General features: G+C 36.3%; 1 protein-coding gene across 13 annotated transcripts in view; it reads left to right on the top strand.

Moving 5' to 3' along the window:
• MIA2 (MIA SH3 domain ER export factor 2) overlaps window positions 1-21,641 on the top strand; it is a 109,394-nt gene that overhangs the window by 37,274 nt on the left and 50,479 nt on the right. For 12 of the 13 annotated variants that reach the window (XR_010405145.1, XR_010405146.1, XM_054513689.1 and 9 more), the window contains 4 exons: window positions 6,157-6,285; window positions 10,164-10,185; window positions 10,282-10,370; window positions 19,632-19,703. Coding sequence is in view for 11 of the 13 variants with exons in the window: in XM_054513689.1 (XP_054369664.1) it covers window positions 6,157-6,285; window positions 10,164-10,185; window positions 10,282-10,370; window positions 19,632-19,703 (312 nt within the window). In the remaining 2 variants the exon portion in view is untranslated. Of the gene's footprint in view, window positions 1-21; window positions 164-6,156; window positions 6,286-10,163; window positions 10,186-10,281; window positions 10,371-19,631; window positions 19,704-21,641 lie in introns of those variants that run through there. The other variant, XM_064570974.1, reaches the window with a different exon arrangement.

Genomic DNA, 21,641 nt, shown 5'->3' on the forward strand with positions numbered 1-21,641 from the left:
AGTTCAGGCGCGATCAGGGTTACTTGGGCCAGGGGTCGCAGGAGCCTCCTGGGGAAGGAAGCAGCAGACTTTGGCTTTGCGGTCTGAGCGGCCGTGGTTAGAGGTCCTGAAGCCAGTCCTCACCTGCTGTCGGGCTCCGGCCTGTGTCCGAGGCAGTAGCCAGGTTCGTAGGCTGCTTGGGTGGATTGTGTGTGTGTGTGTATGTGTGTGTGTGGTGGAAGGGGATCTGGAGATCCGGAAGGTGAAGAGAGCATTTGCCTAGCGGGATTTTTCAAAGGTGTGTTAAATGTTTTCGGAATCCTGAAACGAATTAGCTTCTCCGTCATGTTACTCGTTTTGAACAGGGGTCAATGACACGTGGTTCTCCCGACTGTGAGAAACTTGAGGACTGATCCTCGGAAATGAATTCCTTTTAGTGATGAAACTTCTCGTTGTCTTGAAAGGACACCTAAGTCTGGACGGGGAGTTGGGATTGTAATTCTGCATTTTCTTGTAATAAAGAATGCTCTTTTGAGATACTTTACCATAAGTGAGATTTGTCTTCGCTTCTTTCTGTGTGTTAATGTAAAAAGATCGTGCTGGTTTAAAATCTGGAGATACTGAACTCCCAGCGCTCAAAATGTCTTTAGTTTTTTTTTAAGGTCAGTTTATAACAGGTTGCGTAGATTTTTCTCTCTTAAGTGTTTATGTGTCTTTGTTGACACGTTTAAGGGTATTTATATCCCCGTGCTTTAAAATGTGTGCATTAAAAATCAAAAAAGTCTTTTAAAATATTGGGTCAGTTAAGAGGATTGTTTTCTTGTTACCTAAATTAAAAAGTACTGTTGTCATGGTATTCAAGCATTCAACCAAGTGCATCTCGTGAGTGTGTGTGTGTGTGTGTGTGACAGTTCTGTGAGAATTTAAATGGACTGGGTTTGGGCCACTGGTATCATGCTGTCTGTTAAGGGAGAGAAGACAAAAAAATAGTACCAAGTAGAAACTGATGAACTGCTTACCAAAGCATACACAAAATGCTAGGGAAATTGAAGGGTAGGAGAGATTATATTTTCTTGAGTAAACGTTTAGGAAAGCCTTTTCAAGCTAACGGAATAGTTTAAGCAGAGGGGACATGAAACAGCATTGTGTGTGAAGGGAGCTCGCAACCGTTTTACTAGAATACAAAGTAGACTCAGGGAATGACGCGCACAATGATACTTGTTGGAGACGTAAGTAGATTCCAGTCGATGTAGGTGCTGGAGAGCATTTGAAGAATTTCAGTGGTTAGACTTTTGGTTTAAATAGCTTCTTGATGGTAGCATGTAGGTTAGATGTAAGGAAAACAAAACTAGAAATGGTGTAGGGGAGGGATGACAGAGTAGTCAAGTTAGGGATAAAGAAGAGGGTGCTGAATGGGGAAAATATTTAGTAGCTAAGAGCTAAAATGGGTAGGATTTCGCTGATTGGATGTGAAGGAATCCGGAATGACTGCCAGGTTTCTGGCTATGGCAACCTATTCATTCACAGAGATAGGGTTTATAGGAAGAGAAGCGTATTGTGGAACAAGAGATGATTTTAGATTGTACATATTTCCTTTTCTTTGCTAAAACCTGTAATAACCAAAACTTAGTTTTTATAGGACTGTGAATGAAGAGACACATGGAGAGGGGTAGCCAGATTTTGCAGAACTGTTTCTAGTCCTATAAATGTATCTTTACCTGGATGATTTCTTTGCTAAAAACCACTGTGCTCACCAAATGGGCCTGGGGGCTAGGATGGCACAACACTGTTCTGCTTTAAATTTTTTCTTTTAGTTTAAAAGATTAATTTATTTTTTATTAAACCATAATTCATGTAAGATTCATCCCTTTTTAGTCTCCAATTCAGTTATTTTTCTTTGGATATTCACTATGTTGTGCAGCCATTGCAAGTCCAGAACATTTCCATCACCCCAAAAAGAAACTCTGTACTTACTAGCAGTTATTCCCAATTTTCCCCTCTCTCTATCCCTTGACAACTACTAATCTACTTTCTGTCTCTATGAATTTGTCAATTCCGGATATTTCATGTAAATGGAATCATGTGATATGTGGCCATTTGTCTAAGGCTTCTTTTACTTAGTCTGCTTTCATGATTCACCCCAAGTAATAGTACTTCATTCCTTTTTATGGCTGAAAAATATTCCGTTGTATGGATATACCACATTTTGAATATCCATTCATAGTTAATGGACATTTGCATTGTTTTCACTCTTTTGGCTATTATGAGTAATACTGTTATGGACATTCGTGTATAAGTTTTTTGTGCAAGTTTTCAGTTCTCTTGGATATATTCCTAGGAGTGAAATTACTGGGTCATATTTACCATATGTTTAACTTTTTGAGGAGTTGCCAAATTGTTTTCCACAGAGGCTGCAGCATTTTACATCCCCACCAGCAATTCAAGAGGGTTAAATTTTCCACATCCTCTCCAACACTTTTTTTTTTTTAATAGCCACGTTACTGAATGCAAAGTGGTATCTCATTGTGGTTTTGATTTCCATTCCTGTAATTTTAATGATGTTGAGCATCTGTACATATGCTTATTCACCATTATCTTCCTTGGAGAAATATCTATTCATTTGTTTTGCTCATTTAAAAATTTGGGTAATTTGTCTTTTTATTGTTGAAGTCATAAGAGTTCTTTTATATATTCAGGATATTAGACCCTTATCAGATATATGGTTTGCAAATATTTTCTCTCATTCTGTGGGTTGTCTTTTCACTGTCTTGATGGTGACCTTTGAAGTATGAAGATTTTCAGTTTTGATGAAAACTATTTTTTTCTTTGGTCGTTTGTACTTTTGGTGTCATATCTAAGAAACCATTGCTAAAAATAAGGTCATAAAGTTTTACAACTGTGATTTCTTTTAAGAGTTTTAGCTCTTACCTTAGGGTCTGTGATCCATTTTTAAATTAATTTTTATATGTGGTATGAGTATGGGTTCAGATTCATTCCTTTTCATGTGGGGATCCACTTGTCCCAGTAACATTTGTTGGAAATATTATTCTTTCTCCATTGATTTGTTTTGGTACTGCTGTTCAAAATCAATTGACCATAAATTTAAGTTCCTTTCTGGATACTCATTTCTATTCCATTGTTCATTTGCCTATCCTTAGGCCATTACTAAACTGTCTTGATTATGATAGCTTTGCTGTAAGCTTTGAGATAGGAAAGTATGAGTAGTCCAAGCTTGCTTGCTTGCTTGCTTCCTTCCTTCCTTGTCTGTCTGTCTGTGTCTTTCTATGGCTGTATAGCTATAGAGAAGGAAATGCTATACCTTGCATTTTTCCATGAATTTTAGGATCAGCCTGTTCATTTTTGCAAAAGAGGCAGTTGGAATATTGATAGGGAGTGCATTGATTCTGTAGATCACTTTGGGGGAGTATTGCCATCTTGACAAAATATTAAGTCTTCCAATCTATAAACATGGGACATCTTTCCATTTGTTTAGAACTTAAATTTATTTCAACAGTGTTTTGTAGTTTTCAGAGTGTGTAAGGTTTGCACTTACTTTGTTAAACTTATTCCTAAGTCTTTTATTCTTTTTGATGCCTTGTAAATGGAAATGTTTTCTTTCTTTCTTTCTTTTTTTTTTTTTTTCAGAGAGAGAGGGAGGAGGGGTGGCAGAGGGAGAGGGAGAGAGAGAATCTTAAGCAGGTCTCACGCCCAGTGTGGAGAGCCCCATGTGGGGCTTGATCTCAGGACCCTGATGAGATCATGATCTGAGCCGAAATCAAGAGTTGGATGCTTAACTGACTGAGCCACCCAGGCACCCCAATGGAAGTGTTTTCTTAATTTCATTTTCACATTGCTCATTGTTATTGTATAGAAATAGAACTGATTTTTTCTGTATTGATTTTGTATTCTGCAGCTTTGCTGAGCTTGTTTATTAGCTCTAATAGTTTCTTATTTAGAATTCTTATTTTAGAATTTTAGGCCTATTTAGGCTTTTCTGTATGTAAAATTATGTCATCTTCAAATGGAGATAGTTTTATTTTTTCCTTTCCAATATAGGTGCCTTTTACTTTTTTCTTGCCTAACTGCCCTGGCCAGAACCTCCAGTACAATGTTGAATGAATATGGAGAAAGTGAATATCCTTATCTTGTTCCTGATTTTAAGGTGAAAGCTTTCAGTCTTTCACCACTAAGTATGATGTTAGCTGTTGGTTTTTCATAGATGCCCCTTATCAGGTTGAGAAAGTGCCCCTCAGTCCTAGTTTATTGAATGTTTTGATCATAAAGGGTGTTTGATCTTGTTAAATGTCTTTTCTGTGTTTATTGAGATGATCATGTGATTTTTCTTTTCCTACTAATATGGTATATAACATTGATTTATTTTTGTATGTTGAACTAACCTTGTATTCCTGGGATAAATTCCACTTGGTCATGGTATATAGTTCTTTTTATATGCTGCTATATTTGGTTTGCCAGTATTTGATTGAGGACTTTTGCATTTATATCATATATTGACGTGTGGTTTTCTTTTCTTGTGTGATATATTTGTTTGGCTGTCATATCAAGGTAATAATGGCCTCATAGAATGAATTAGGAAGAGTTCCCTCCTTTTTTATTTTTTGGCAGAGTTTGAGAATGATTGGCATTAATTCTTCTGTAAACTTTCGGTAGAATTCTCTAGTGAATCCGTCTGGTCCTGAGCTTTTCCAGGTTGGAAGTTTTTTTTTTTTTTTAAATACACATTTCTTGTGAATTGGTAACTGGGGTATTGTAGGGAGAGGCAGAGATCAGAGTAAAGGGGTATTTTTTTTTTTTTTTTTAGAAAAGGTATAATCAGGTTTATTTAATACAGGTTAATGAAGTATAGAAAGCAATTTGGAAGGAATACTTATATGGATCAGAGTTATGAAACAGACTTTGGAGAGGAGAATAGACATTAAAGGGTGTTTTTCTAGGTAGAAAGGGCCTAAAAAGGGGAGATTGGTCATACAGGTTTTGGGTTGAACCCTGGAAAGAATCAAACCTGATTAGACTTCAGGTTTTTCTTAAAAGCGCATTTTTCTTTTTCCCCCTACCATTCTTCTTTCTGTGGTTGAGTAGTATCTGGGGCCTGGTAACAAAAGAATAACCCCATTGGGTGAGGATGAATAATGAACTGACCCAGGGAAAGATGAAATACAGGAGGAACTGTAAAAGCCTTAAGCTGTTTTATGCCAAAGACCTGTTAGGGAGAGAAGTAGTGTGGAAAGGCCATGGTTACAGGATCATGGTCTTTGAAGGATTAATAGAAATAGTTACCTTTACTGAGTACCTGCCCTGCATGTTGAAACAGCATTATTCCCAAGACAGATAAGAGAAGGGAGCCACAGAAGTAGGGTAGAGGCATTCAGATTCCAAACCCAAAGCTTCATCGGTGGTTTTCAAACTTTTTTTTTTTTTTTTTTTAAGCTGCAGATCTATTTTTTCCCCCACTGTGGGGAAATCATAAATGGAATCCAGTATACTCTACACGTAAAACCTAAACTGGTTGATCTCAGTGTTAGAGGACCTGAACTCAGATTCTTTCTTTGGCCTTCTCTCCGCTTGTTCTGAGAAGCTCTGAGGTGTCTCTGTAGATTCCAGTTTGCAAGTCACTGCATTATACCATAGTGTTATTTTTCATCACCTGCCAGAAAAATATACTGTGATACCTTCTGTTTGGTAGTCTGGTAGCCCATTTCATGGAAAGGGTGTTAATAGTGTTTACACATAAACTTGTACTTATGTTTGTGTCTTAGTTTCTGAGGGCTCCTATTATTGATAAAAACACCACAGACTGGGTGGGTTAAACAAGTAATGTTGTTCTCAGTTCTGGAGGCTGAGAAGGCCAAGATCAAGGAGCTGCAGATCCTGTGTCTGTGAAGGCACACTTCCTGGTTCATTCTTCTCATTATTACCTCACATGGTGGAGAGGTCCAGGGAAGTCTCTATGGCCTCTTATGAGGGCACTGATTCCATGCACAAAGGCTCTGCGTTCATGATCACCTCCCCAGAGCCCTACTTCCAAATACCATCACCCTGGGGATTAGGTTGCTACATATGAATTTTGGGGGGATACAAACATTCCATGTATATCAGTTTGTAATCAACACTTTTTATCAAACGTGCATTTTTGAAAAGTTAATTTTCTTTGTCTTGAAGGTTGTGGCAGCATTGCCTGAAGATATGAGAGGTCCTAAGCCCTATGGTTTCCCATGGGAATTGGTGATATGTGCAGGTGTTGTTGGATTTTTTGTTGTTCTCTTGTTTTTGTGGAGAAGTTTTCAATCGGTAAGTAACGAATGCTAAGAGAATATACATGTGTCTTAAGGTTGAACAGTTAATATGAGAAACAGATCTTTTATTTTAAGGAAACAAGTTAGCTTGTTTGTTTGTTTTAAGATTTTATTTATTTGACAGAGAGACACAGTGAGAGGGGTAACACAAGCAGGGGGAGCGGGAGAGGGAGAAGCAGGCTTCCCACCCTGCAGGGAGCCCCATGTGGGGCTCGATCCCAGGACCCTGAGATCATGACCTGAGCTGAAGGCAGATGCTTAATGACTGAGCCACCCAGGTGCCCCAAGTTAGCTTATTGTTAAATGCATTTCTCACGTTAATGTGTGGCTACTAGAAGCTGACTATGGATTCAGAGGAATTTTTTTAAGTGTAAAAATTTTAAAGACTTTATTTGTAGAAGTATTCTACACTAATATTAAAATCCTACATTTATATTTTATTTATTTATTTTGATCTGTTTATTTTTAAAAAGATTTTATTTATTTATTTGAGAGCTAGAGCAAGAGAGAGAGAGAGAGAGAGAGAGAAAGAGAGATTATGAGGGGGGAGGGGCAGAGGGATAGGGGGCCTGATGTGGGGCTGGATTCCAGGACTCTGGTATTGTGACCTGAGCTGAAGACAGGTGCTTAACTGACTAAGCCACCCAGGCGCCCTGTGATCTGTGTAAAGGGTATACTAAACATCTGTGAATGTACCACTCACTCTGCAAGCAAAGCCATTGACTGTTACTTATATTTAGGTGATATTCCCTAATTGCATCCCCTTTTCCCCTTTCTTCCTTGTACTAGAGGTAACCCTGTTCTGGATTCTGTGTTGATTATTCATATGCCTTAAAAATTTTTTTGGTCATATCTACATATATTCCCCAGAAGTATAGTATGTAATTTTGTTTGGTATCATGCCATAAGTCATATTTTGGAATTTTTTTAGTTTATCCTCTATTACTAAGATTCATCCATGTTTTTAGATGAGGGTGTGTTTTTTTCCATTTTGATTGCTTTAGAATGTTACATTGTAAGAATATACTAGTTTATACCTTGGGGTTAAAAATACACTGAATCCCTACCTCATGCCAGACAAAAAAGTTGTATTCAAGATGGATAAGAATATACACAGCAGCACTATTTGTAATAGAAAAAAAACCTGGAAATAACCCAAATGTCCCAAATCAATGTACCAGTATGAAACATCTTTTCATCTTCTTTAAGATGTTTTCTTAGGAACAGAAATTATTTGAAAATATTGTTTTCAACACTTCAGTTCTTGATCCATCTTGAATATAATCATTTTCCTACCCATCTGCCATGCCACATATTAGAGTTCCACATGCATGTAGATCTTTTCTTTATTCTATTCCATTGTTTATTGTTGAAAGCAGATATATGTATATCATTCTGTATCCATCAACTAGATCAAGCTTGCTTGATCTAATTTGTGTTCATGTGTTATGTTCTTGCTCTTTTTTGTTTGTTTCTCTCCTCTATCAAAAAGGAAGAGAATTTGCCTGAATTTCACTCTCATGATAGATTTATCAGTTTCTTTTTGCAGTTCCATCAATTCTTGCTTTACATATTTTGAGCATATTTTATTAGGTGTATATATGTTTAGAAGTGCTATATCTCTTCTTGGTGGATTGAACTTTTTATCAATATCTGGCGATCCTCTTTAATGTTTGTGTTACTTCTCTCTTATGGTTTCTTTTATCTCTTGTTATAGCCATATCAACTTTCTTTTGGGTGATGTTTGATGGGTCTTTTTCCATCTTCTGCTTTTCAGCCTTCCTATGGTCTTCTACTTAATGTGCATCCTATGTAAATTTCTTTTATATCTAATCTGAAAATCTCTGTTTTTTTTCCCTATTGAGTTTAGTCTAACTATATATATTATGTTTATTGATGTATTTGGACGAGTTTCTTTCAGTTTAGTTTATTTATTCCACTTTTTATGTTTCTTTTAAATTCTTTTTGCATTGGTAAGTAAATCTTCCTGCAATGAAGACAAGAACCTTAGCATACTCTCACATCCCTTGGTTTCTTTCACTTTCCAACCCAGACATATTTCTTCTTTTCTTTTTTTTTTAATTTTTTTAAGATTTTATTTATTGGGGCACCTGGTGGCTCAGTTGGTTAAGCATCTGCCTTTGGCTCAGGTCATGATCCCAGGGTCCTGGGATCGACCCCCACAGCGGGCTCTCTGCTTAGTGGGGGGGCCTGCTGCTTCTCCTTCTGCCTGCATTCCCTCTGCTTCTGCTCTCTCAGATAAATTAAAATCTTAAAAAAAAAAAGATGATGTTTATTTATTTGAGAGAGAGAGAGCATGCATGAGCAGGGGGAGGGGCAGAGGGAGAGGGACAAGCAGACTTCACACTGAGCAAGGAGCCTGACCGTGGGGCTCCATCCCATGACCCTGAGGTCATGACCTGAGTTAAAATCAAGAGTCGGACGTTTAATCAACTGAGCCACCCAGGCTCCCCTTTCTCCTTTTCTTTTCTTTGTTTTTAACTTTCTCCTCTACCCTGTCCCTATCCCGTACGACCACAAAAAAATATTACCAAGATATTTGGTTACTCTTTTTTTTTTTTTTTTTAAGATTTATTTATTTGACAGAGAGAGATAGAGCAGGAACACAAGCAGGGGGAGTGGGAGAGGGAGAAGCAGGCTTCCCGCTGAGCAGGGATCCCGATGCGGGGCTCGATCCCAGGACCCTGGGATCATGACCTGAGCTGAAGGCAGGCCCTTAACGACTGAGCCACCCAGGCGCCCTGATATTTGGTTACTCTTAATTGACATATCTCTTGCAGGGTCTCCTGGATTTACTTCTTCCCGTATTTGAATACTTCTTTCGAAATTGTTTTTAGTGTAGATCTTTGTGTGGCAAACTTTTTGAGACTTTATTTTGAGTGCTTGAGGATATTTGAATTAAGCTCCCACATTGGAATCGTAATTTGTTTGATATAAACGTTCTAGGTCCCAAGTTCAAGTTCTGTCCTTTTAATACTTCAAACCCTTACTTCCTTTTAATACTTTAAACCCTTACTTCCTTGTCTTTTTAGAATTCTTTTTAGAATTCCTTGGAATCTTTTAATATGAGATCTTTCATCCTTTTTTAATCCTAGGAGATTCCTTCTGCATTTTACATTTTGTTTTTCTCTTTTTGAGACTGTGTTTTTAGATCCTGCCCCTTCTACTTCTGTCTTCCATATTTCTTAACTTTGGTTTTTCAATTTTTTTATAGGTTCTTATTACCTTTTGAGATAGGTCCTCAATGTGATGATTCAGTTCACTAATTTAGTCTTCATCAGTACTGATTCTACTGTACTTTGACTTTAAAACTTAAAAAAAAAAAACTTTAAAATTTTATCCCTATATAATCTTCTGTAGATGATTTTAGTCTTCTAAGCCTGTTCACCTTTACAAATGGGATTTTTCCTTCATTTTTTTAGAGAGAAAGAGATTAAAGAAGAAAAAGATTTTGTAGTCAGTTCAATCCATGGCCCTATGGTAACATTTTCTCAAACTCTGTTATTTTGGATGTTATCACTGGGGGAGAGGATACTAAGGGCTTCCTGAAATAGTTTGTTTTAGGGTCAAGTATATTTGAAGAACAGTGGGATAAATGAAATGAAACAGGTCTCTTTAAGGTAGAGTTATTTCAGAGCCTTTAATATGCTAATACATAATGTGACTCTTCAGTAGAGAGACTCTAATATGTAGCATTTCTTTCCTTTTGAAAAAAGAACACTTTCAGTTAATGTATATTCATACTAAGGCAATAAGAAACCAGTTATTTTTCAGTTGGTAGAAGTTAAATAGATTAGATTTACTTGAATACATATTTGTTTTAATGTAATTTTTGTTAAAAATTTGTTTCAGGTTAGAAGCCGGCTTTATGTGGGTAAGCTTTTTTCTATTCTAGATCTCATCATTATTGTTCATAATTTTGAAACTTAAAACAATTTACATATGATGATGATATGAACTTTCTTTTCAGGGAGAGAGAACAAGCTTGCTATAGAACTTTCTACACTAATTGATGAAAAATGTAAACTACTTGAAAAATTTAGCCTTGTTCAAAAAGAGGTAAGATATTTTTGAAAATATTAACATTCATGTTAGAGTCAGAGGACTTAGTACTTTTCAAGGCAGATACTTCAATGTAAGTTTGAGATTATTAATGCTTTGTAAAGTGTGAGCGTTCAGTTGCCCTTTATATTACCAATCTTATTAATTTTAACCATTGTGGTACATGTATATAGTGGTGTCTCATTGTGGTTTCAGTCTGTATTTCCCTGATAATGAGGTTAAGCACTTTTTCAAGTATTTATTGGTCATGTTGGATATCCTTTTTGTGAAGTTCCCTGCTCGAGGTTTTTTTTTTTTTCATATTTGAAAAGGTGTGGCTATCTCTCTTTTTCCTTTTTGGTATGTAGAATATTTTCTATATTTGAATACGAGCCCTTTGTCAGATATATGTCCTGCAAATATTTTCCGCCACTGTGTGGTTTGCCTTTTTATTTCAAACGGTAAGCAGAAGTTCTTAATTTTAACATAGTCTGATTTGTCAATCTTGTCTTTTGATGGTTGCTTTTTGTTTCTTATTTAAAAATTTTTGACTACTCAAGGATATGGAAATACTCTTTTGTGCTATTTTTTAGAAACTTTGTTTTACTTTTCTCATTTAGTCTTTGTATAAGTTTGCTAGGGCTGCCATAACAAAATACCGAAGGCCAGCTGGCTTATCCTACAGAAATTAATATTTTCACAGTTCTGGATCAAAGTGTTGGCAGGTTTGATTTCTTATGAGGCTCCTCTCCTTAGCCTGCACGTAATCGCCTTCTTGCCCGTACCTCACATGGTCTTACCTCTGTTCAGGTGTTCATTTCTGGTGTCTTTGTGTGTCTATATTTCCTCCCCCTTTTTTTAAAAAATTTTATTTATTTATTTGAGAGAGAGAGAGACAGAACACAAGAAGGGGGAGCAGCAGAGGGAGAGGGAGAAGCAAGCTCCCTGCTGAGCAGGGAGCCTGATGCAGGGCTGGATCCCAGCACCCTGGGATCATGACCTGAGCCAAAGGCAGAGGCTTAACTGACTGAGCCACGCAGGTGTCCAATGTTTCCTGTTCTTACAGGGACATCAGTCTGATTAGATAGATTAGGGCTCACCCTAAAGGCCTCATCTTAATCATCTCTTTAAAGGGCCTCTCTCCAGATACAGTCACATTGTGAGGTACTGGGCCTTTAACATATAAATTTTGGGGAAAACAGTTTAGCCCAAATGTAATTAGTCTTTAATTCATCTGGAATTGAATCTGTGATGGTATGATTTGGAAGTTAAGAGTCAGTGTTTTTCATATGAATATTGAATTAGCCAGTACCATTTATTGAAAAGACCCATTTTTTCCTTTGTTCTGTAGTGTCATCTTAAATCAAGTGGCCATATATATCTGAGTCTTTCTATGATATCTTCTGTTCTGTTGGTCTGTTTCTTAAAATTCTTGTGCCAATTTCATGCTATTTTTTTTTTTTTTTCAATTTCATGCTATTTTAATCTACTGTATTTTTATAACAATTCTTGATAGCTGACAGTGTAAACCTCCATGTTCGTTCTTAAAGATTGTCTTGGTGATCTTGGCACTTTGCTATTCCATGTAAATTTTAAATCAGGGACGCCGGGGTGGCTCAGTTGGTTAAGCGTCTGCCTTCAGCTCAGGTCATGATCCCAGGGGCCGGGGATTGAGCCCCACATCGGGCTCCCTGCTCACTGGGGAGCCTGCTCCTCCCTCTGCCTGCTGCTCCCCTTGCTTGCTCAGTCTCTCTCTCTCTCTCTCTGACAAATAAATAAATAAAAATCTTTAAAAAATTTTTTTCTTTAAAGATTTTATTCATTTATTTGCTGAGGGCTGATGGAGCACAGCAGGGGAAGCAGCAGAGGGAGAGAGAGAAGCAGATTCCCTGCTGAGCAGGGAGCCTGATGTGGGGCTCAATCCCAGGACCCTGGGATCATGACCTGAGCTGAAGGCAGATGCTTAACTGACTGAGCCACTCAGGTGTCTCCCCCGCCAAATTTTTTTTTTTTTAAAGATTTTATTTATTTATTTGAGACCGAGAGAATGAGAGAGAGAGAGCACATGAGAGGGAGGAGGGTCAGAGGGAGAAGCAGACTCCCTGCAGAGCAGGGAGCCCGATGCGGAACTCGATCCCGGGACTCCAGGATCATGACCTGAGCCGAAGGCAGTAGCTTAACCAACTGAGCCACCCAGGCGCCCCCCCCCCCCCTTTTTTTTTTTTAAATCAGTTCATCAGTTTACACACATAGCCTGCTAGGGATTTGATTGGGATTACATTGAATATATGATCAATTTGGAGAGAACTGATGTCTTTATAATGTTGAATTCTTATCCATGGACTATAGTATATCCCTCTATTTATACCTTTTTAAAATTCTCTCACTGTTGTTGTATACATTTTTGTGTTGCAGTGTTTAACATCTTTTCTTAGATTTATTCCCTAGTATCTGATGACTTTTGAAACTATTCTAAATAGTACAGTTTTTTCGTAACAGCTTTGTTGGGATATAATTCACACACTATGCAGTTCAGCCATTTAAAGTATACAAATGACTGGCTTTTGGTATATTTACAGCTGTACATCCATTGCCATAATTTTTGTACATTTTTATTACACCAAAAAGAAACCCTGTATGCCTTAGTTATCACCCTTCACCCAGTTTCCCCTACTGCCAAACCCTAGACAACTTATCTACTTTGTGTTTCTATAAATTTGCCTATTCTGGGTTCCATTCACATAAATGGAATCATGTAACATGTGGTTCTTTGTGTCTGCCTTTTTTCACTTACCAAAATGTTTTCAAGGTTCATCCATGTTGTGTATAGATTTGCCTATTCTGAACGTTTTACATTAATGGAATCATACGATATGTGATCCTTTGTGACTGGCTTTTTTCACTTACATTATGTTTTCAGGGTTAATCCATGTTGTAGCATGTACTGGTACTTACTTTCTTTTTTTGCCAAGTAATATTCTGTGCCACTATTTATATGTCTCTTTGTCAATTTGGTTATTCTGTTTTTTGGGTGCTATAAATGATGCTGCTATGGACATTCATGTACAAGTTTTGTGTGGATATATGTTTTTAATTCTTTTGGGCATATACTTATGCATGAAATTGTTGGATCTATATTTAACTTTTTGAGGAAATGCCAAATTGTTTTCTATAGTGGCTGTGCCAGTTGACATTCCTTCTGGAAGTTTGTGAGTCTAGTTTCTCCACATCCTTGCTGTCCTAGTGTGAAGTGTGTAGTTTTAATTTGCATTTCTCTGATGGCTAATTGTGTTGAACATTTATCTTTTCATGTGCTCATTGGCCATTTATTTATCTTCTCTTGAGAAATGTCTCCTCAGTTCCTTTGCCTATTTTTAAATTGGGTTATTCATCTTTTTTTTTTTTAATGTTTTCCCATTCTTTTTTTTTTTAAGATTTTATTCATTTATTTGACAGAGAGAGACACAGCGAGAGAGGGAACACAAGCAGGGGGAGTGGGAGAGGGAGAAGCAGGCTTTCTGCCAGTCAGGGAGCCCAATGCGGGGCTCGATCCCAGGACCCTGAGATCATGACTTGAGCCGAGAGCTTAACCAACTGAGCCACCCAGGCGCCCCGGTTATTCATCTTTTTATTATTGAGTTGTAACTTTATATATTGTAGATATGAGCTTCTTATCAGATATGTGATTTGCAAGTATTTTCCCTCATTTTTGTGGGTTGTCTCCTCACTTTCTTGGTGGTGTCTTTGAGGCATAAAAGTTTTTAATTTTTTTTTTTAAATTTTATTTATTTATTTGAGAGAGAGCACTAGTGGTGGGGAAGGGTAGAGGGAGAAGGAGAAGGAGACTCCCCACTGAGCAGGGAGGTCGAAGTGGGGCTCCATCCCAGGACCCTAAGATCATGATTAATGACAGATTAATCAACTGAGCCACCCAGGTGTACCTAAGAGTTTTTAATTTTGATAATGCTTAGTTTATCTACTTTTTCTTTTGTTGATTCTACTTTTGGTGTCATATCTAAGAAATGGTTGCTTAAAACAAGCTCACAAAGATTTACACTTGTATTTCTTCCTAATAGTTTTGTGGGATTCAATCTTATGTTTAGGTCTTTGATCTGTTTTGAATTAGCTTTTTAGAAATTGTGAGAGGTAGGGGTGCGTCCAACTTCATTCTTTGGCATGTGGATATCCAGTTTTTCCTAGCACCATTTGCTGAAAGAACTATTCTTTCCCCCATTGAATTGTCGTGGCACTCTTGTCGATAATCAGTTGACTGTAATTGTGAAGGTTCATTTCTGGATTCTCAACTTATTTCATTGATCTGTTATGTCTATCTTTATGTCAGTTCCAAACTGTCTTGATCAGTGTAGCTTTGTAGTAAGGTTTGAAATTGGGAAATGTAAGTCCTTTAACTTTGTTCCTTTATTTCAAGATCATTTTGACTATTCTGAGTCCTTTGCATTTTCTGCGAATTTTGGGATCAGCTTGCAATTTCTGCAAGTAGATTAACCAGAATTTTTTTTTTTAAGATTTTATTTTTGGGACGTCTGGGTGGCACAGTTGGTTGAGCATATGACTCTTGGTTTCGGCTCAGGTCATGATCTGAGGGTTGTAGGACCGAGCCCTTCATCGGGTTCTACGCTGAGCTTGGAGTAGGCTTGGGACTCTCTCACTCTGCTCTCCCCCACCCCCACTAAAATAAATAAATCTTAAAATTTTTTTTTTTTTAATTTTTAAGTAATTTCTGAATCAAACATGGGGCTTGAATCCACAACACTGAGATCAAGAGTTGCATGCTCCACTGACTAAGCCAGCCAGGCTCCCCAGATTAGCTGCAGTTTTGATAGGGCTTATGTTGAATCTGTAGATCAATTTGGGGAGTATTGCTATCTCAATGATATTAAGTCTCTGATCTATGAATACGAGATGTCTTTCCATTTACTTGGGTCTTCTCTATTTCAATAATGTTTTATAGTTTTTAGAGTTACGGGGCACTTGACTTAGTCAGTTAGTAGAGCATGCTATCTTTGATGTCAGTATTGTAAGTTCGAGCCCCATGCTGGGTGTAGAGATTACTTAAAAATAAAATCTTAAACAAAGAAACAAAAAATAGAGTATAATGCTTACACTTTTTTTGGTTAAATTTACTCCTACATATTTTATTCTTTTTGATGCTATTGCAAATGAATTTTTTAAATATCATTTTTTATTTGCTCATTGCTGGAATAGTGTTTATTCTCCTCTTATTTTCTAAGCATTTGTGGGACCTTTAGTGAAGTATCTACATTTTTATTCCTGATAATTGGTTGTTTGCACTTCTCTCTTTTTTATCCTTTATCAGCCTTGTCACTGTTTTATCAAATTTTTTAGTGCCTTTATTTTATTTATTTATTTATTTATTTATAGATTTTATTTATCTGAGAGAGAGAGAGAGACTGTGTGCGCACACATGCGCATACAAGTTGGGGAGGGGGAGAGGGAGAGGGAGAAGCAGACTCCCTGCTGAACAGGGAGACTGATGTGGGGCTCAATCCTGGGACCCTTAACCGACTGAGCCATGCAGGCGCTCCTTTTTAGTGCCTTTAAAGAACAATCTTTTGGCTTGGTTGATTCTTTTTACTTTGTTTTATATTTTATTACTTTATTACTTCTTTTTTTCCATGTTTTTTTGGTTTATTTTACTCTTCTTTTTTGTTCACTTTTTGGGATGTGTACTTAAATCATTGAATTTTTACTCTTTATAATTTCTGCATTAAAGCTATAATTTACTTTGGCTTTCATTAAAGCATCTCACCAGTTTGGGTATGTCATGTTTTCTTGATCATTCAGTATAAAATATTTTAAAATTTTTATTGTGCTGTCTTCTTTGAAACACTAGTTATTTGGTAGGGTACTTATTAATTTCCTAATAAATAGAGATTTCCTAAAAATTTCTTTTTTATTAATTTTTAGCTTAATTCTACCTAATTCTATTTAATTCAGAGTATACGCTCTATGATTTCAGTGCTTTGTTGTTTGTTGAGACTTAATTTATGGCTTGGCATAAGATTGATTTTGGTAAATGTTTTGTCTATGACAGAAATACATACATTCATTACCCTTGTGTTAATACAGACTTTTATTTACTCTAGTTTATTGATATATAAATATAAAAATTAATTGTTACTTTTAAATTCATATTACCTATTGGTTCTTGAGAGAAGTATGTTTCCCATTATGGCTATGCATTTGTTTTTCTTTTTTTTTTAAAGATTTTATTTATTTATTTGACAGAGAGAGACACAGCGAGAGAGGGAACACAAGCAGGGGGAGTGGGAGAGGGAGAAGCAGGCCTCCCGCGGAGCAGGGAGCCCAATGTGGGGCTCGATCCCAGGACCCTGGGATCATGACCTGAGCCTAAGGCAGACGCTTAACGACTGAGCCGCCCAGGCGCCCCGCATTTGTTTTTCTCTTAATTTTATGTATATTGAGGCTATGTTAGGTGCATACAGATTTAGAATTGTTTTATCTTCTTAGTTAGATTGAGCCTTTTATCATTATGAAATACCCCTGTTTATCTTTAGGAATTTTTGATTTTGTCTGTTATTAGTGTAGCTATTACAAGCTTTCATTTGGTAAGTATTTTCACGGTAGATCTTTTCCCATTATTTTACTTTTAACCTTTTTTTTTTAAAGATTTTTAAAAGATTTTATTTATTTGACAGAGACACAGCGAGAGAGGGAACACAAGCAGGGGGAGTAGGAGAGGGAGCCCAACGCGGGGCTCGATCCCAGGTCCCTGGGATCATAACCTGAGCCGAAGGCAGATGCTTAACGACTGAGCCACCCAGGCCCCCCTACTTTTAACCTTTTTATGTACTTGTATTTATGTTGTCTCTTTTAGAAATAGTATACAGTTGGGTTTTGCTTTTTTAAATCAGTCTAAAAAAATCTTTGTATTTAATGGAGTATTCATTTGCATTCAATGTAATTTCTAATTTATTAGGGTTTAAATCTGTCATCTTAACTATTTCTTTTTGACACCTATTCCATGTTCTTTTTTCTCTCTTCTCTTGTTTTCTTTCTTATTAAAATAGTTTATTTTTTATTATTTCAATATTATCTGTATCAATGGGTTTGTTACTAATGGATTATTTTATATTCTTTTAATGGTTACCTTAGAGATTACAACATGTATCCTTAATTTATTAAAATCTAATATAAGTAAGTGCTGTTACTGCTTACTGGATGATGTAAAGATCTTAGAATACTTTAATTCCACTTGTCCCTTTTTGTCCAAGTGTTATTGCACTATATTTTGATTTTATATTTATTTAAACCTCCAAATCATTTTATTACTATTTGAAATAGTGACCATTTATTTGGATTACAGATTGAAATGTTTGGAAGTTTGCCCTTATTTCAAGGGATTGTTCTGTTTCTGGTTTAGAGGGAGAGAGAATCTAAAGCCGATCCACATGTTTATTATTTCCATTGCTATTTATTCTTTCCTTCATTTTCAGCTTCCATCTGGGATGATTTTCCTTACTTCAGAAGAATACCCTAGTCTTTCCTTTGTTTTAAAAAAATATATTTTTTAATATTTTATTTTTTTGAGAGAGAGAGAGAGTGAGAGTGAGAGAGAGAACAGGAGCAGGGCAGAGGGAGAGGGAGTGGGAGAAGCAGATTCCCCTGCAGAGCAGGGAGCCCTATGCGGGGCTGGATGCCAGGACCTTGGGATCATGACCTGAGCCGAAGGCAGACGCTTAACCAACTGAGCCACCCAGGTGCCTCACACTAGTCTTTCCTTTTGTGGAGTATATTGTTGATAAATTCTCTCAGTTTTTGTTTGTGTGATAATGTATAATGTACATTTTGTGTAATGCTGTTTACAGAATTCTAAGTTGGCAATTATTTTCTTTCTTTTCTTTTTAAGATTTAATTTATTTGTCAGAGAGAGAGAGAGAGAGAGAGGGCACAAACAGGGAACAGGCTCCCTGCTGAGCAAGGAGCCTGATGCCGAACTTGATCCCAGGACCTTGGGATCATGACCTGAGCTGAAGGCAGCTGCTTAACCGACTGAGCCACCCAGGCATCCCATATTAACCTTATTTTAATATCTTATTGATAGTTCTTTTTTTTTTTTTTAAGATTTATTTATTTATTTGAGGGGGAGAGAGAGTGAGCACAGTGGGGAGGGGCAGAGGGAAAGGGAGAGAGAATCTAAAGCCGATTTCATGCTGAGTGCAGAACCTGATGTGGAACTCAGTCTCACGACTCTGAGATCATGACCTGAGCCAAATCTAAGAGTGGGGGGCTTAACCAACTGTGCCACCCAGGTGCCCCCTGACTGAAAATCTATTATTTGTGTCCTTCAAGAGTCTGTTTCTCTTGCTCATTTTTTTTTTCTTGGTTCTTAGTCAAATCTTGTGTTCACCAATGCCGGGTTATATAAGAGAAAAATTTGAAGCTGTGAGTGATTTTATCTTTCTCCAGTGAGGATTTACTGTTGCTTCTCATAGGCAGCTAGGCTGAGACATCAGAAATCGTAGATTACTTTAATTACAGATTGAAATGTTTGGAAGTTTGCCCTTATTTCAAGGGATTGTTCTGTTTCTGGTTTAGACTTTCTTATAAGGTAGCTAGTGTGGGTTGGTATTAGTTTCTGCTCAGTTTTTGGCCTATCATCCTCTGCTTTTGGACAGGGAGAAGGAAATGTCAAATGCTGGTCTTGCTTCTCTGAGGATTCCCTCTTCTATCACAAATTGGATAACTCTGAAGCCTTCAAACATACCCTATTTTTCTGTGTGCTTTTGTCCATCTCTTCTTGTTCTGGTGAGGTTTGTCCAAATAGCCTAGTCTTCCATTTAATCACTATTTTTAAAGCATTGAAATAAGTTTATTTTGCCAAATCTTACAGCATTTTATGTTTCATATTCTTTGTTTTGCACGTTTAAAGATGTTATATTGCCTGCTTGCTTTATTTGTAATATGATTTGAATTACAAGTGAAAATTTCTGATGGCCAGTTTGTATTAATTTCTCTTTAATGAATAGGCTGACTTAGGACAGTTCTCTTAGTCTTAAGGGTGAAGTTCTGCCATTTGTTACTCAAGATGGGGGGTTGTGGTATGTTAGCTGCCCTGGCTTTATTATAGTGCTCATATTTGAAGAACTTAAAGCTAAGTAAATTGAGGTAAATTAAGCATACATGTGGAAGTGGATTTTGTGTCTTAGACACCTCTCCAGATAAATTTAGAATAAAATTTGTAGAGTTTTTCCTTACAGTGTTGCTTTCTTTCAGTGTGAAGGCTTAGAATCATCTTTAAAGGATGCCAGTTTTGAGAAGGAATCAACAGAAGCACAAAGTTTGGAGGTAAAAACAAATAATATAATTATAAAAGCTGGGGGTAAGATTCTTACTAAATAACACAAACTTGAAGAAAAATGTATCTCCTGAAAACTATTTTAAAGGAAATGTGAAAGAACATTGCTAGATGTTAAAACTTAAAGAAAAAGTTAATTATAGGAAATGGAACATTAGGTAGCATAAAGTATCTTAAAAATTTGAGCTCTCCTTGCTAACATAGTCAGTTTACTGGAACCGAGGGCCATATAGGAGCTCTTTATTTTTCATTCTTAGGAATGAAATGTATTAAGTAACCATTCCTTTTTTTAATTCCGTTTGCTCTAGAAAGGAAGAATAGGATTCATTTTCATAAATTTAGGAATAGTTGGCAGGAATAAATTATGTAAATTGTGGCAGTACGTGCCTTCACTTCATCCCCATTGTTATTGGGAGCGGACTAGAATTAGACCAAAGATTTATATTGTAAGCAGCAGTGTGCTGGTAAAGGTTTAACAGCTGGCTCTCTGAAAAGCAGGAGTCCTTATTTGTAGCATTTGCTTGGTTCTGTTGGGTAAATACTCTCAATTTCAAGGTACCAACATGATGTCACTGAATGCAGGGTTTGGAAGAGATATGTCTAGTCAGCTCTCCTGAGCCAGGTATGATTTTGGCTAGTAGTAAGAAGGGAAATAATAAAAATTTGTCATTTAGCTAATCTACAACAGATTAGGGTAAATGCTGTTTGTTACTATTTAGAGATGGAAGTGTTGTCAGAAGCATACTAGTACTAAAGTAGAAAACAATGGACTTTGTACTTTTTTTGGTGTATGTGGTCAGACAGTCCAGCTCGGCTGTTATCAATCACTGATGTCTGTAACCATCAGAAAGTCTATGTGTATAACACTGGATGGTAACTAACTGGAATTAAAATAGAAATTTAAAAAAATCTATATTTTATGTTTCAGAATTTCCTGGTAGAGTCCAAAGGAAGTTATAAATTGAATTCCAAATGGAGCAAATTTCTTAATCTTTTCTTTCTTCATTTGTTACCTATTAATATCCTCAAGAATTTGTTGAAATTGTTTTATTTACTGACCTTCTGTTTTATCTCCTGTTCCAGTAGTAACTTATTAGTTTGATTAAAAAAGAAAGAATTGTAGAAGGCATTTAGCTTGCTAATAGAAGAGCCTAACCTGGACAGAAAAGGCATTTATTCAAGTTTGGCAATATTGTGGATAAAATAAAACACACCAATTTATTCTTAAGGAATTGAATTTACATGATCTAACAGTAGAATTTAAATGAATGTTTTGGAAGTTTTTCCTCTGATTTTTGTAATTTTAAAAAACATGTAGTGTTTATTTTTAAGCTTGGTAAACATAATATAAACTATATATGATGGAATTAAACAAATTTGATGGTTGAATCAGTAGATAAAATCAAAACAGTACAGTAATTTTGATTCAAGTCAGGGAATTCATATAATCAAATAACCAAAGTTGGGAAAATACATATAAACAAGTTTTTAGCCACTATAATATAGTATGTACTTGTTCTTTTTTTATTTTGGTCTCCATTAAATTCTTTGAATCTTTTGGTTTTTTTTTTAACAAGTTTGTTGAAGGATCACAAATATCAGAGGTATGTTTATTACAGTATTTAAAATCCAATTGGAATAATTCAGTAACTAATCATTTAAAATTAAAAAGGTCCCAGAAAATAATTCAATGCAGAACATTATTCTGAAGCAATCTTCATTATTTTTTGAGTTTAATTTTTATTATGTCTTTAATTTTATTAAATCAGACTTATTTCTCATTTTTTCCTTTATAATGCTCTAAAGCAGAGGTTGGCAAACTATAATCTGGGCTCTCCACCTATTTTTTTTTTTTAATTTTTTTATTTGAGTATGGTTGATACAAATGTTAGATTAGTTTCAGGTGTACAACGTAGTGATTCAACATG

The sequence above is a fragment of the Mirounga angustirostris genome, unplaced genomic scaffold (genome assembly GCF_029215605.1).
Source record: "Mirounga angustirostris isolate CCGP_5_RB_7025 unplaced genomic scaffold, mMirAng1.0.hap1 SCAF_9, whole genome shotgun sequence".
NCBI classification, from domain to species: domain Eukaryota; kingdom Metazoa; phylum Chordata; class Mammalia; order Carnivora; family Phocidae; genus Mirounga; species Mirounga angustirostris.